The sequence below is a fragment of the Mesoplodon densirostris genome, chromosome 6 (genome assembly GCF_025265405.1).
Source record: "Mesoplodon densirostris isolate mMesDen1 chromosome 6, mMesDen1 primary haplotype, whole genome shotgun sequence".
Classification (NCBI taxonomy): domain Eukaryota; kingdom Metazoa; phylum Chordata; class Mammalia; order Artiodactyla; family Ziphiidae; genus Mesoplodon; species Mesoplodon densirostris.
The window spans coordinates 71108729-71124987 of NC_082666.1; the positions used below are offsets into that span (position 1 = coordinate 71108729).

A 16259-nucleotide genomic window follows, 5' to 3' on the forward strand; every position below is an offset into this window, starting at 1 on the left:
TGTGCAAATTGAAAAGAAAAAGGAATTCTAGTTAATTTTGACATTATGAAAGATAAAAAATTATAAAGTCTATCAATTTAGACTTTAACTTTGTACAATTTTAATTCAGTTATTTTAACTTTTAAGATAGAAAAATTAAACACTTTAGCTTTCAATTTTTTATATTTATTTTTATTTATTTTTATTTTTTTTTGCGCTATGCGGGCCTCTCACTGTTGTGGCCTCTCCCGTTGCGGAGCACAGGCTCCGGACGCACAGGCTCGGCGGCCATGGCTCACGGGCCCAGCCGCTCCGCGGCACGTGGGATCTTCCCGAACCGGGGCACGAACCCGTGTCCCCTGCATCGGCAGGCGGACTCTCAACCACTGCGCCACCAGGGAAGCCCCAATTTTTTATTTTTAAAAATAAAATTTTAGTAGTTAATACTTTTAATTTTAAAAAAATAGTTTTTAAGTCATCCATAACAATAACAGTCTGGCTGGATTCATAGCTCTTGGAAAATAGTTTAATAAACCATTTCTTGACATCAGTAATATCAATACACAAATTGATTGCAGGCTTTTAGAGCACCAGGCATTGTGCTAAGCACTCTAGGTACGCTGCCTCATTTAATCTTTACTCCATTTTAGTCGCAAGGAAACAGGCTCAGTGAAGTTAAAACATAGCCATGGTCATAGTGTTAAGAAGACTGGAACTTGGGTCTGAAGGATTCCAGGTGTTTAAAAGCACTCTCTCACTCTTCCCAAATGTACATACATTTCTCAATACAGCTAATTTTTTTTTTCTCCTTTCTTTCATAGTCACTTGAAATGAAGCAACTTGAGAAGAGCTTGTGGTAAGTATAAACAGGTGTTTGTTGTTTTTGTCTTTTGTGGGGTTTTGCATTTTTTCTCCTAGATACCTGAATCATTTAAATCAAGTTTTTAAGTCTCCAAACACCTTCAGTGTCCTAGAAAGAGACCATTTTATTCTTGCTAAGTCATCTATATCCAGAAAGGAAGAGAGATGGTTGACAGATGAAGGCTGCTCTCAGTCATTTGCTGTTACTAATATTAGTGTTTTCATTACTCAGTCCTGACGCAGCATTTTCTTTAATTCTCACAGCAAAAACAGTTCTTCTAATCAGTTTCAGTTATGTAAGTAAGTTTTGTTGTCTATTGAGTAACTTCTCTATGATCTCTCTTTTCATTTTTCGCCACTGCAGAGCACTGAGGCGAAAACAGCTTTCTGTGTCTTGTCAAAGGCTGGATGCTTGATCTTAGGGCAGACAGCCAAACTTCCTCAAGGTGAAGCCAAGATAATGAAAGGGAAAGCCTATGGTTTGGGGATTTTGATAGTCACCGATAGCCCCCAAAATGCTGACCAAAGCTTTACTTTGTGGTTATGCAAAAACTTCACTTGTGCTAAACTCATTTCTCCGACTGGATAAATATAAGTTGGGATCATTCTTGCAAGCTTTCCCAAGGTTCAAATATTTTAGTTAGTTCTTATCTGTGGAAGCATATTTCATGTCTATGGCACTATAAACAATGGGTTGATTTGGCCTATTCATTCTTTTTTTGTTCTTAGTATTTATTTGGTTGCACTGGGCGGGATCCTTAGTTGTGACTTGTGGGCTCCTTAGTTGCGGCACATGGGCTCCTTAGTTGCAGCTTGCCGGCTCCTTAGTTGTGGCTTGCAGCCTTTTTAGCTGCGGCATGCAGGCTCCTCAGTTGTGGCATGCGAACTCTTAGTTGCAGCATGCATGTGGGATCTAGTTCCCAGACCAGAGATCAAACCCGGGCCTCCTGCACTGGGAGCATGGAGTCTTAACCACTGTGCCACCAGGGAAGCCCCTGGCCTATTCGTTCTTTTATAACAGTTTCCTTTATTATCATGAGGATCCAAACCCATAGCTGCTTAATCAGAGCTCATAAATAAACTGATCATGCTTTCACATACTAGAGGCTGTTCTGGGAGTGAGACCAGTGAAAAACAGGGAAAAATTAAATGAAAGAAAATAATTCAATACAGCTGGGCTCAAGTCCAGATTGAAATCCAGCGGTGGCTGAATTCAGTTGTTCAAACTCCCTCACCTCTGATGTTTGTATTTGGCCTTACACATTAATGAGAGTTATCATTTCCTTAAAAGTACATGGAGGTTCATGGAAGGCAAATAATTGAGCTCAGATTTTTTAAAATTATAATTTGTTTATTTGGAATAGGTAATAATATGATTCAAAAGTCAAAACCAATAAAATTCTCCCACTATAAACCCATATGCCACCCCAAAGGCAAGCGGTTTTAACAGTTTCAGATGCATCTTTTCAGATATATATTTTTTGCATATACAAGGAAATATGTATCTATATTTTTTCCTTTCATAAGTGCAAAATTTTTATCTGAAAGGATGCATAGTGTACATAATATACAAATTAAGTGTACACAGTATACATACTACTTATTGTGAAAGTAAATGCTCATAGTATATGTGCTGTTGTATACCTAATTAATATAATTACAAAGTGTAGCATATTGTACTCTATCTTGGAGATCTGTTTCATGTCAGTACAGAAAAGAACTTCCTTATTTTTTGTTGTGGCTGTCTAATACAGTATTCTGTTGTTTGGATGTGCTACCACATTTATTTAACCAGTTCCCTATTGATGGACATTTGGGTTGTTTCCAGTGTTTTGCTATTATAAATAAAGTTGCAATAAATATCCTTAGGCATATGCCATTTTGTACATATGAGAATATAGCTGTAGGGTAAATTTCTGCAAGTAAAATTTCTGGGTCATTTATAAGTTGATAGATATTGCCAAATTATCCTTTTCAGGGTTGTATCAAGTAAATGTAAGGGATCACAGATTTTCTTCCATTGTTAAATTTAACCTGTATGAAAAGAAACTGTTTTCCACACTGCTATTATCTGAATGTTTGTGCCCCACCTCCCAATTCACATGTTGAAATTCTAACCCCCAAAGATGAGGTTATTAGGATGAAGGAGCCATTGGGAGGTGCTTAGGTTATGAGGGTGGAGCTCTCATGAATGGGATTAGTGTTTTTATGAAAGAGACCCCACAGAGATCCCTTGCCCCTTACACCATGTGAAGACACAGTGAGAAAGTTCCAGCTGTGAACCAGGAAGAGGGTCTTGGCTGGAACACAGCCACGTTGGCACCTTGATCTTGGACTTCCTGGTCTCCAGAAAGATGAGAAATAAATTCTGTTTATAAGCTACCAATCTGTGGTATTTTGTTATAGCAGCCCAAATGGACAAAGACACATACCATCAGAGTTAGGCATCTTCTCCACTCTCCAGGGTCCAAGTTGAATCAAGCTTCCTTGGTGAAGGCTTTCTAACCCTTACTATTTCCTCCCTCCTCTATTTCACAGCATTTGCTGTCCTCTCTTCTCACTGTCTTGAGACATTTTTTAAAAGTCTCATCTCTAACACTTGATTTATTACTTAATTCTTCCTAAATTTATATATCATTTCCTCAGTGAGACTGTAAGCTCCATGATAGCATAAGCCACATTAAGTATCTTTGACTCCCCTACAATGCCCTGTAAATGCCTGGCATGTAGATGTCCAATGAGTTACCTGACCCACTGAGATGTTTGTAATGGAACTGTGGGAAATGGGAGTGGAATTTCAGGTTATAAAGTGGTACTTTCTAGGTTTCAGCTTTGGCATGGGCTTGGGGAGGAAAATTGACCCTCAGGCAACAAAGAGGGAGAGAAGAGGTGGAGGGACATACACAGAGAAAAATCAGATTAATATGTTGAGGTATGACACAATCCTGCCATAAAATCTTAATCTGGTAAACCATTTACTTCTTGAGAATTTTCCTGCCCCAAAATGTAGGCTCTGGAACACTGTCCTAACTCAGTTTTGCCACCATTGCAGTAATCCCCAGGGGTCTCAAAGTGTGAATATGAGAGTGTGTGATCCTTTGGCTGGTCTCCAGCCTAGAGATTATTGCAAGTTTAGAGACAGGGTGGATCTTCACCTCCCTTTACCTCCCCTTCAACCAGGATGCTGCTGCCTATTTCCTCAGGCCTATCCTTGCAGTGGGTAACTCTTCTTAACATTTTTTTTTTCTTTTTTTTTTTTCTTTTTGCGGTATGCAGGCCTCTCACTGTTGTGGCCTCTCCCGTTGCGGAGCACAGGCTCCGGATGCGCAGGCCCAGCGGCCATGGCTCACGGGCCCAGCCGCTCCGCGGCATATGGGATCCTCCCAGACTGGGGCACGAACCAGTATCCCCTGCATCGGCAGGCGGACTCTCAACCACTGCGCCACCAGGGAGGCCCTCTTCTTAACATTTTTGACCTCCCATCCCCCTCTGGATCATCCCCTGGTTTGCCACGTGGACTGAAAAGCTCTGATGAGGAATTAAATCCTGGGGCCATGGATGAGATTTCACTCCACACTCGAGGCTGCTGCCCATCTCCCCAGCTTGACTCTCTCCTTGGTGAGATTGTATTAGTCACTTTCATTTTCTACAAAAAGAGATCTCCTAGAGAGGTCACATTGACTGGAAGGAGGAGGTTGAGGATCTGTTTACTGATAATATTTCCTTGAATGGAAATGCATATTCAGAACTCCTGCCCCCCATGTTGCATCTTTATACTATAATATCTGCAGTCAGATCATAAATTGGTAGAAAATGGAGTCCAAATACGATAGATTCACAACAATAAGAAACTGAGAAGTGTATATCTTAGCCAATGTTCCACAACTTACTCTCCTCCATTCAAGATTAATGTCATAGTCTTACATATATAACTTTTTTTTTTTTTTTTGGCGGTACGCGGGCCTCTCACTGTTGTGGCTTCTCCCATTGCAGAGCACAGGTTCCGGACGCGCAAGCTCAGCAGCCATGGCTCATGGGCCCAGCCGCTCCGTGGCATGTGGGATCTTCCCGGACTGGGGCACAAACCCGTGTCGCCTGCATCGGCAGGCGGACTCTCAACCACTGCGCCACCAGGGAAGCCCCATATATAACATTTAAATGGCCATTTTATATTTTTATGTTGAGGGAAAATATTTAAGTAAATAATCAGCAAGAATTATAATAAAAACTCTATTTAAAAAAAAAAAACCTTCCCAGGACTTCCCTGGTGGCACAGTGGATAAGACTTCATGCTCCCAGTGCAGGGGGCCCGGGTTCAATCCCTGGTCAGGGAACTAGATCCCACATGCATGCCACAACTAAGAGTTCACATGCCACAACTAAGGAGCTCTGGAGCCGCAACTAAGGAGATCTATGTGCCACAACTAAGGAGCCCACAAGCTGCAACTAAAGAGCTCGCCTGCCGCAACTAAGACCTGGTGCAAACAAACAAATAAATAAATAAATAAAAGCTTCCCATAATTTCACTGTAATTATGCAGTTACTTATTTTTGCCTTTTTAATGCTCCAGTTTTCGTTAACTTTCCGGATTTGGTAGCTCCAGGTAAACATGGTGCACTTTTTTGGTACACTTCGTCACCAGCCCATGACATTAAATGAGATAATGTGTGTAATCCCAGTGCCTGACATACAGTACATGCTCAATAAATGGTAATTATTATAATTATTAATGATAAAACCCCACCACTAACAATTGCTTCAGTTTGGTCAAACTTTAACCTCCTTTAAAATATAAATAATTCTGGAAATATTTATATTATATAGGAGTAATTTGATTTGTAGTATTAATTCCCTTGAAACTTTGTGGGCCTGGAGTAGGAAAAAATTATAAAAATGGCATCTACCTTCACAAATTTGGTCAGGGATATCTACAGTGAAAAAGCTAATTTTGAATTCTAAGTTTTAAAATAGTAGTAATCTATAATTTTCTAAAATATTTAGATAAAAATATTTGGTCCACTTATGGCAGATAGTCACATGCTTGTAAAAGGGATTGGAGTAAAAGCTTAATGACAGCTTATGGTACATTCTCAAGCTAACTTTCCTACAGTATGGACCCTTCTAGTGTCACAAAATTCCATCCAGAACCATGACCACCAAAGCCAGCCAGGAAGATTGATCAGAAAGGTGAAATATACTGATGCCAACCATGCATTTTTATTGCTTTCATTGCCCAGCAGTGGCATAAACATTATACCATCATCATTTCTACAAAGATACTGATACTTTCTTTAGAACCATCTAGAATCTGACATATATTCTTAGAAATAGTCATCATTGTCTTTTGAGAGTGTCTGATTTAGAGAAATGATCAAAAGTCTCTTTAAAGTAAGCCTGATGACTAAGTAATTAAATTAGTTGACATTAAATCTTACTGTCCCACCCTGAACCAGGCCTTAATCCTCAACTTGACTTCAATCTAGGTTTCTCACTTCCTTTCCAGAACCTGATGATTGAAATACATCCAGCTTCGTATGCGTGGGCTTGCATATCCATGTCTACTGATCTGAGAAGAGTACTCTCGTAAAGGAAAGCCCCTTCATTTCCCTATAGTTCTCTTGAAGACCACTCCTCTCTCATCTCCCTTCCCTCAGATCTTCAATTTGGACAACATAATTTTGACTCTTTTCTTGGTATTGTCCTAAAGGAAGCTATCAAGTGAGAGAGGATGAAAATTTTCAATGCATTCTTTAAAAACTTCTTTTGATATTTTTTTCATCACACAGGATGCAAGAGTATGCTGTGTAAACATAGAAGCTATGAAAAAAAGAACTAGGAAGGTAGCTGAAGATATTCCAAGTAACTGTCTCCATCAGGATGTTGAACTGGGAATGGTCTTACAAAAATGTAGAAAACAAGAAAATAGATGTGGGTGCACTGAAGAACAAAATAAATAAGAATATTTTATTAAATTAATGCAGGTGTAAACAGTGACAATCCACTGCAGAACTAGATATCATCTCTGCCTATATCATTTACAATGAAACACAAGACAAAGGGATAAAGTGCCTTACAAATCCCATACCACAAGAAGGCATTAAGATTTAGGAATGGAGTAAATAGACTTTACGTCTTGCTGAACCAGAATCCTCACTTGTACTTCACACAAACAAAGGATACTGTCACTCAAACAAGGGATATTGTGCAAATGAACATGTACAAAAAGATAACAGGAAAAATTCTATTGGAGATTCTGTTTCTTCAGCCTTGACATGTGGCAAAGCAAAGAAGGTCTTCCTTATCAGTGATCCAGGTAAATGGCCAAGAGGGAAGAAATACTCTGGGACCTCCTGAGAGGGCATCTGAACTTTTGGAAAGCAATGTCTTAGGAGGCCTGTGTAGTGGTGAGAACTGGTGGGACTCAAGGGTTCAGGCACAGCTCACAGGCATCACAGGCCTTTTCTGGCACAGATGAAGGTCTAGGGTCAAGGTACTTGACTGGAATTTCCAAACAGAACATGTAATTTTGCAAGTGCAACATTGAATTCAAGTTTATACTCAAGAGAAAACAGAAAAAAACAAGTTCCAGACATGATTCTGTCATACAGACTTAGCAATAAAGTCGTCCTTTAGGGCCAGGTTGACCCCATGTACCCTGGAAAATCCATTTTGAGAAACACATTCTCTCTCTGAGAAACACAAAACAAACCAAATCCAAATACAGTCATAGAGCAAGTACTTGACAAATGCTGGTTGTCTAAATGTAGATGTAGTAACTCTTTAGTATGTACCACATCATATGAAAGATACTAAGAGACTATGGAAAAGATGACCTAGAAAAAACAAGACATAGTACCCAGCCTCTGGGAACTTCAAATTTGTTCTGTCTACTATCTAAGAAATAGTATATTAAATAAAAATAGCAAAGGGCACAGCAGACACATAATGCATTACCACTTATGTGAAAGAGCAAAAACTAAAAATATACACACATTTTACAAACATTTCCACATATGTTCATAGAATATCTTTAGAAGACAAATAAACAAAAGACAAGTGTTGTTGCTTCTGGAAAGGGAAACTAGATGAGTAGGAGGATGGAATAGAGACTTTTTAATGTCTCCTACTGGACTTTTTGAATTTTGAATCATGAAAAAGTATGAATTCAAAATTCAATTGCATTTAAATAAAAAAGAAAACTGCTAGGAAATACTAGGTACTATATAAATAAACATCAAATTGCATGGCAAAGGCAAACAAATCAGGGGTAAATATAGTGATAGAAAAGGAATTCAAGAGCTGTTTTCCACAGTTTTAAAAAATCTGACATCTCATAAACTAAAATTGCTTTGATTATTAAAATGTTTAAGTATTTTCAACTGTCCAGGAACACACTGGCTGGCTACCCAGAGCGTCCCCTCCTTTGGCAGCATTTCTAGACTTTCCTCCTCATACAAGCATTCTTCTCGAACACGTTATACTATGATAATGCACCACGTTGTAGCAATACGTTTTCTTACTGCTGTCCCCATCATACTATGAGCTCCTCGAGGGGAAGTGCTTTATCTTGCTCACATCTGTATACTCTGCCTGGCACAGTGACTGACATGGTAGGGCGCTTCCTAAATGTTCACTGAATGAATGAATTTCTTAAAGTAAAACAGAGCCGTAAATTGTATTCTAAAAGGACAGTGGGTAAAAAAAAATTTTTTAATTAAAAAAAATGTTAAAAAGAATGTGCATATGTGTATAACTGAGTTACTTTGCTGTACAGCAGAGATCGGCACAACATTGTAAATCAACTATACCTCAATTAAAATAAATAAATAGTAAAAGGACAGTGGGTGACGGTCTCAGAAATCTGAGGTCTGCTGTTTATTGTCTTGGGCAAGTTATTTTATCTCTGCTCCCTCAGCTGTGAAATGGGTAGAATAATAGTGCTTGCTACAACACAGCTGCTACAGGGTTGAAATGAGATTATGTGTACACACAGTTGTAAAGCTGATACTTAAACATAACACATTTTGGTAATGTATCTTACTTTGAGGTCTGAGAATAAGATTATCCAAGTCAAAGTATCAATGGGTTAAATAAGGTAATATCCTATACAAACCAATGGTTTGTTCTCTATGGTCCCTATGTGCCGATAGTTATAGAGGATATCAAGCAACTTACAAATACTATATTTTGCTGGACACACACAAGTCATCAAGCACTAAGTTTGGTCTGGTGACATAATTTTAACTTCTAATACAGCATATTTTCAAAAGAAATCACTCACAACCACACTCACATGACAAGACCCCACAGACTCAAAATAAATAAAAATAACTCATACTTAAGTACTGTTGCAACACTGGGACTCTCAATTACCCAGAAGACAAATCAACACTGAGTGAAGGCAAAGGGCACTTCTGCAGGAACTGACCATTAAATCAGGGAATCTCAACCTGTTTTCCTAGGATGAGTGACGGATAATTTGCATGGGGATTTATCATTCAGAAGTGTCCTTTCTCCTTTTCATATGCATTGATGAGTCTCCCAGTCATTCTGAAGTACCAAGGTTTCCTTCCAGGTTAAGGCTACCTTTTTTACTCCTTCTTCCTTTGTTCTCTTCTTCTTTCCCAGCTTCCATTTTCAGAGCTTGGGCCTTTTAAGTTCTACATCATCTGCAGCCCACTGGCCCATTGCATGCCTCTGGTCATACCTAGCCCTGACAAACTCAAACCACAGGCTCAGAATCCCTGCTTTAAGATCAGAAGTTTCAATGTCGGGTTACGTCTCCTCAAATTGTGTATCTGGAGAGTGAAAATGAGAAACAAAAGTTATATTTGCTAGATGATATAATAAACTTGCAATAAGAGAAAGAAGCATATTATATTTATGTCCAATTCCCTTTACATGATAAAGTGTAACCAACCATCCTGGTTTGCCAGGAACTGTCCTGGTTGTGAAACTGAAAGACCCATGTTCTGAGAAAAACCTTAGTCCTGGGCAAACTGGGATGGTTTGTCACCCTAGGATGCTCCAAACAACACTCATTAATTAGCTTTACAACACAAATGAGCACTATGGACTACATAATGAAACATGCCTGAGCTTGTCCAAGGTAATTAGACTACTTTAAACTTGGGCTCATTGTGAAGTGTGGTTTCTAATTACATTAAAAAGAATTAGAAACCTTAATATAACTTTCCTCTTAGTTCAATCATCTGGGTGAGGTCTTTGTGGACTTCTACAAATGTAGACGTTTGTTGTGGAATGGATTTAAGTGAACAGGTTAAGAGTAAGGTTCTATAGTCAGACTAGTGGGCCCCAACGCCTTATTTTTGCCAGATTTGTGTTCTTGGGCAATTTATATTATCTTCTTGACCCTCTGTTTTCTCTACTATAAAGTGGGAATAATCCTAGGATAATAAATAAATAAATCCTCTTTGATTTTGTGGAGGGAGGAGATTGAAGTACTGCACATGAAGCAGTACCCACAGTGCCTGATACACGTTTTATCTATCTATCTATCTATCTATCTATCTATCCATCCATCCATCTATCTATCACCCATCCACATAAATCACTTTGGTCCCCTATTGCAGGGAGATGTTAGGATGCAGAGCAATAGAAACCTAACAGAGAGAAGCCGCCTCCTTCTCCCACCTCCGCAAAGAGCCATCCCTCTACTCTCCTTTGCCATCCCTAAATCTCAGACTGTGGGAATAGTTCTTATATCAGAGTTGTGAGGCAAAGAGGAGCCGGCAGTTCCAACAGTCAGCATTCTGTAAAATGAGGGAAGATTATGGCTGATAGCCTTCTCCTTGTTCCTTAACTTTTTGTTTACTTTTCCTTCAACTTCTGATCCCTGCTAATATTCTTACCATTTTGCTGCCTTGAGTTCATATCTCGGGTGCCACATTTTTCCATATCCATCATTCTCACTTGAAGAAAAAAGTTATTTTTATTTCCATACAACACAACTCTACATCCCACACAGTGACTCAAGTTTAAATCCCAGGTTCCTATGAAACATTTTTAATCCCTTAGGAAACCTGGTAGACTTCCGTATTCCAGGAGTCCCAACCCCTGAAGTTAATTCAACAGTTTAGGACACATGCTTTTGTTCCTAAATTTTCTTCAGGAGTATATACTTATATTTTCCATTCTTCCCCCAGAGATGTACCATATTCTGAGACACTTTATTATAGACTGGTTTTCTAGTCCTTTCTAATGCCAACTAATTATTTTTCACATGGAAATGCAAGTTGGCCACAGCCACTTCCTTGGACAAATCAAAGCCATCTCAGGTCTTCCTATCACTGAAACTTGATCCTTATATTCTGGCTGTCTCAGTTCTGTTAAGTACTTGTTCATTACAAGAAGCTGACCTCCACTCCCTCAATTACACCACTTTCCCAGATCCACCCACCTCTTAAGGGGTTGTAGGGAATTTCTCAACAACTATTGGAATTCCCTTCCATTTTCCACTTCCCTATTTGTCATCATCAGATCCTTTGGTGTACTTCTCAAAGTACTGGGGAAATGTTCGCTCTGAATCATCTTAAAATGAAAGGAACTTATTTGAATAGCCACGTTTTCCTGAATTTTAATTGCCCCCTTGGGTAAATAGAGAAATACACACATTAAAATTATTTTGAAATCTATATAACACCCTCAGCCAGAAATCTTGCAAACTACTCTATGGTAAAAGTATCACTGCTCTCCATAAAGAACTATTTTTATTATTTAAAGGTCCCAGAAACCAGCTCAATATAACAGTGCAACTAATGCTAGACAAATTCAACTGAAACCAACAGGCATTTAGCTTTTTCTCTTCTGTAAGTCTGTGGTTATTTGCATGACGGAAAGAAATTGTTTAACAGTTGGTCTTCTTCAACCTCCATACACAACCTTTCTCTCACCATCTTCACCCAGCAATCCTGCACAGCTTCACTATAATTGCTATCAAACAGTGGAGTGTCTTTGTGCTACCTTGCAGAGGCAAGTCAGGTTTGCTTGCAGCCATGATCCAATTCTCACTCCCTTGGAAATGTTACTACAAGTGTTCACTGCCGCCCTTCAATGAAGTGATACTGCAGAACAGTAACTAAAAACCTACTTTGCATAACTGAAAGTTGGCCCTGGAAGGGAAAGCTAATAGGAAACCATTTGATAAATCACTGTTTCCTGCTGGGGGCACCCCTAGCATTTTGGGTAGAAAAGCTCCCTGTTACATGCGACTGTCCTGCAGATTACAGGAGATTTAGCATCCCTGGCTTGGCCCACTAAGTGCCAATGTGACAACAGTAGCACTCTCATACACTTCTCCTCAACCCCAATGGAGACTATTACAATAAAGGAAATACCATCTCTTTTTAGACAGAAGATGATTGTCAGGGTTACACTAAGGAACAACAGGAGAGCTCCCAGAATCACCAAGTGAGTCCTCTTTTTTGCTGGATCTGGATATGGTTCTGAAAAACAAAACAAAATAAAAAGAAACTGACTAAAGATAAAATCTTCTTTGGAAGGGGCCAAGAGAATAATCATCTTTGAAGCTTAATTTAGGATAGTATTAGGTTAATTTTCTTAAATACTATAAGTTCCTTTCCAGTGAGTGGCTGGAATGGTGAGATACCTCAGATATGAAAATGGGAGCAGCATGGAAAAGTGGAAGCAGCCCAAGCTTTGGACAGATGAACCTGGGGTTAAGTTCTGCTGCCACTCACTAGTTTTGAGATCTCCAGTAAGTCCTTTAACCAGCCTAAAAAATGGAAATGATAATGAAATTTTTGTGAGGCTAATGTTTATAAAGTGCTTTTCACAGGGAGTGGCAACTCAATATTATATGGTAGCCTTGATTATTTCACTTCCTGCATTCCTTAATATAAAAGGTAGCAGCCTACTGCACATGGCAAAGATGGAACATGAAGGCCAACTGGCATTGTCAAAGAGCTCCTGCTTCCCCGTATCTGTGGCCACGATTGGGACCATTGTTTGCTATCTTTTCTTTCTCCACAGTGTGAACATCTTGGGACATCTAATCATTGGCACCTCTCACCAACCTGTCTCCAGTCCCATGCAGGAAGAAAAGGGGTCTTACGGCACATGATGCTCAGAGACTGCTAACTCCCACCTCCCACCATTAGCCATGATCCATGACTACCTAGTTCAAGCTTTAAAGCTGTAGTCAGCTTTTCTCTAGTAGCTTGCAGTTTACAAAGCCTGTTAATAACTTTATGAATTAGGTGTGCCATTTTTTATTTTTTAAATCCCCAGGTTACAGATGAGGAAACAGATTTTGAGCAGTTAGGTGAGTTAACCCTAGGTTTTCCCACAAGTAAGTTATCATAAAATAGTTTTTAAATGGCAGGAACCTATTATACTAATGCAGCTCCTACCAAAGTGATTCACACCCCAGTAAGAGCATCTCTTTAATTTTCTAAACTTCCTTTGTTCTTTTTGTTCATAGGACCACCCTGGATTGTCTTTTCGTATTGTTTACCTTTTCTATTCAATTTTTTATTTGTTTTCTCTGAAGTACCTAAGCTTTACTGTCAACATCTAGTGGGGGAGAGAGTGGTGAGAAGTGCCTCTGAGAAGCAGACAATATAAACCTCTGGGTTTATATTGGGTTGGCCAAAAAGTTCACTCGTTTTTAAGTAAAAATAAAAGACACATTTTTCATTTTCACGAAGAACTTCATTGAACAACGTATTCACTAACCGAACGAACTTTTTGGCCAACCCAATATTAACATCATGCTCTCAAGGCTCACTTTCTCTAAAGGTCTGAGCCTCTCACCAGACTGTATCCTGCCTTACCCACTTCTATAGGAGAGTGAGATAAAAATAAAATAGTTGATTCTGCGCAAAAAAGAGTCTCAAATTATTTTCATACACCATAGCTTGTGTATTCCTATGACGGTGTTGCCCAATAGGTTATAACTATATAAGAAAAATGAAACACACAGAAGTCGAGTTGCTTGCCCAGGGACACACAGCCTTATATCTTACACACTAAGCAGACTACCTTGGAGAAGGCAGATGGGGAGGAAGGATCTCTCCCATTTGAAATAAGATAGGAAAGTACATTCCATTTGTTTCCTGCCACAGAAACCCTGGAAAGAAGGAAACAGCTCTGATGTGCTCAGATTTGGATTCCTGAAACTTGGCCTGAGTTGAGTCTTCCTCTCAGGTGCTGCCCTAGATCCCCCAGCCACAAGAGCATGTCCTACATAAAATGAGATTGCCTGTTTTATTATCTACTTCCTGGAGAGGGTTAACTGAGTCCCCAATGCCTGGCACATACTGCATATTCAATAAATATTTGCTGAAGGTTTATTAAGTAGCAATATGACTTGGATGAATGGAGGTGAGGAAGTAGGATGCATTTTGTAAATACAGTGTTATTCATTCATTCAACAAACAATGAAAGCTTACAATGAGCAGGCATCAGGCTAGGTACCAAGGGACAGTACTAGGCACATTTTAATTGAGACATTCATAATATTACCTGGGATGACCAACTCAGCTGTACTGTTTTCCTCATGACCTAATCTCCGAAAAATGCAGTAGAAAATCTCGTTAGCTGTTGTGTTGATTCTTAGTGTGCTGGTCACATTGAAAAGCTTCTCCTCCCTCTTGGAACTGGTGATGGTGGTTTTGCCACTCAGGACTTGGTGGTCACTGCTTGTCCAGATGACTTCAGCCTCAGGGTAACCCTCAGCCTGACACGTTAGTTCATGTTCAGAGGTGACTGGATCCACAGAAATTGTCTGGTTGATTTTGCGGTATGGAGCTAGGTCATGAGCAAAAAGAAGGCATGGCTTTCACTTAGCACAGAAATAGACATGTGGCTTGGTCTTGCCTACCTTAGAAAGAACACCTATTCAGGTTGTTCTCAGAGAAATAAGCTTAATGTTCAGATGTTTCAGCAGTGGGGAATGCCTGGTAGTTCTGCCTCAACTCTTCCACTCATACTTGGGCCAAGTTTGGACTTAAACGAACAACTACCTTGCTATAAAAAACATATTGTTATTTTTATTGAGCTCAAAGTATTGATAAATGTATAGAATAATTAAAAGAGAATTGTCATCTTTAAACCAGTAGTCTTTCTATCTAAATATAAAATATGTTTGTCCATTTACTCGTCTTTATATGTTTCGCAGTAAAGTTTTACAGTTTTTACAAAGGGCCAAATTCTTAAATTTATTATCTCTTTGTTGATGTAAACCTGTCTTTATAAACATGAACATCTCCAGCTGTTCAGTACTGTTTTTCTTAGACTTTATTTAATAAATAGAAAATCTCATTTTGATGGGCCATTCACTTTTCCAGTTTTAGGTAAATGATCAGAAATTAGGTATGAAAATAGTATCACGTCATTGTAAAAGTTGATACGTGCTCCTGCATGATAATTTTTAAAGTTTAAATGCATTTTAAAAAATTTTACAATAGTTTTAGATTTACAGAAAAGTGCAAAGATAGTACAGAGTGCCCACATACCTCTCTCCCAGTTTCCCCTATTGTTACCATCTTACATTACCACTGTTCTTTCATCCTAACTAAGGAACCAACATTAGTACAGTATTATTAACTAAACTTTATACTTTGTTCCATTTCACTAGTTTTTCCTAATGTCCTTTTTCTGTTCTAGGATCTCATCTAGAATACCATATTATGATACTTACTTTTTAAACTTTTATGCTGGTTATTTTAATAAATCATTTAATTATACTCAAGGAAGAAACTTTGATTAAATTTTAGATCATAAGTTTGGGACCCTTTTAGGATTAAGTTACCAGATGTACTAAATATTCTAGTAGATTATTTAGTGCATTTACAATGCCTAAGATCTTTTTCATGTTTATTCATGATAAGTATGTTAACATGTTATTATTCTGTTGGCATAATTTTTTATTTTACTCCTAATATTTTAGTGTAACCACTAATGGTCCACCTAGAGCCTTAATTCTCCATTCCTTTACTAAAGACACAACAATGGCTTTGTGATATGATATATTCACAGAGATTTAATACAATACAGCCAGGGGCCTCCCTGGTGGCGCAGTGGTTGAGAGTCCGCCTGCCGATGCAGGGGATACGGGTTCGTGCCCCGGTCTGGGAGGATCCCATATGCCGCGGAGCGGCTGGGCCCGTGAGCCATGGCCGCTGGGCCTGCGCATCTGGAGCCTGTGCTCCGCAACGGGAGAGGCCACAACAGTGAGAGGCCCACATAACGCAAAAAAAAAAAAAAAAAAAAATACAATACAGCCAGGATCAAACAAAACTGAAATAATATTATGTTCAATGAAAACATTGGAAATCAACATAATTACAATTTCAAAACATATAAATAATGGTTCTCATGAGTACTTGAATCCTCAACCTTTATCTATTATATTTAAGCATTCTTTTAAAAAGGAA

The 16259-nt window shown here is 38.9% G+C and overlaps 1 protein-coding gene across 3 annotated transcripts in view; it reads right to left on the reverse strand.

Moving 5' to 3' along the window:
- Window positions 1–6200: 6200 nt before the first annotated feature.
- The window catches only part of CD274 (CD274 molecule), a 34495-nt gene continuing 24436 nt past the window's right edge, over window positions 6201–16259 (reverse strand). For 2 of the 3 annotated variants that reach the window (XM_060102201.1, XM_060102200.1), the window contains exons 4-5: window positions 14347–14631; window positions 11817–12305 (exon numbers count right to left, since the gene is read on the reverse strand). In XM_060102201.1, coding sequence (XP_059958184.1) covers window positions 12034–12305; window positions 14347–14631 — 557 coding nt within the window. In that variant the 3' untranslated portion in view covers window positions 11817–12033. Of the gene's footprint in view, window positions 9639–10712; window positions 10773–11816; window positions 12306–14346; window positions 14632–16259 lie in introns of those variants that run through there. The other variant, XM_060102202.1, reaches the window with a different exon arrangement.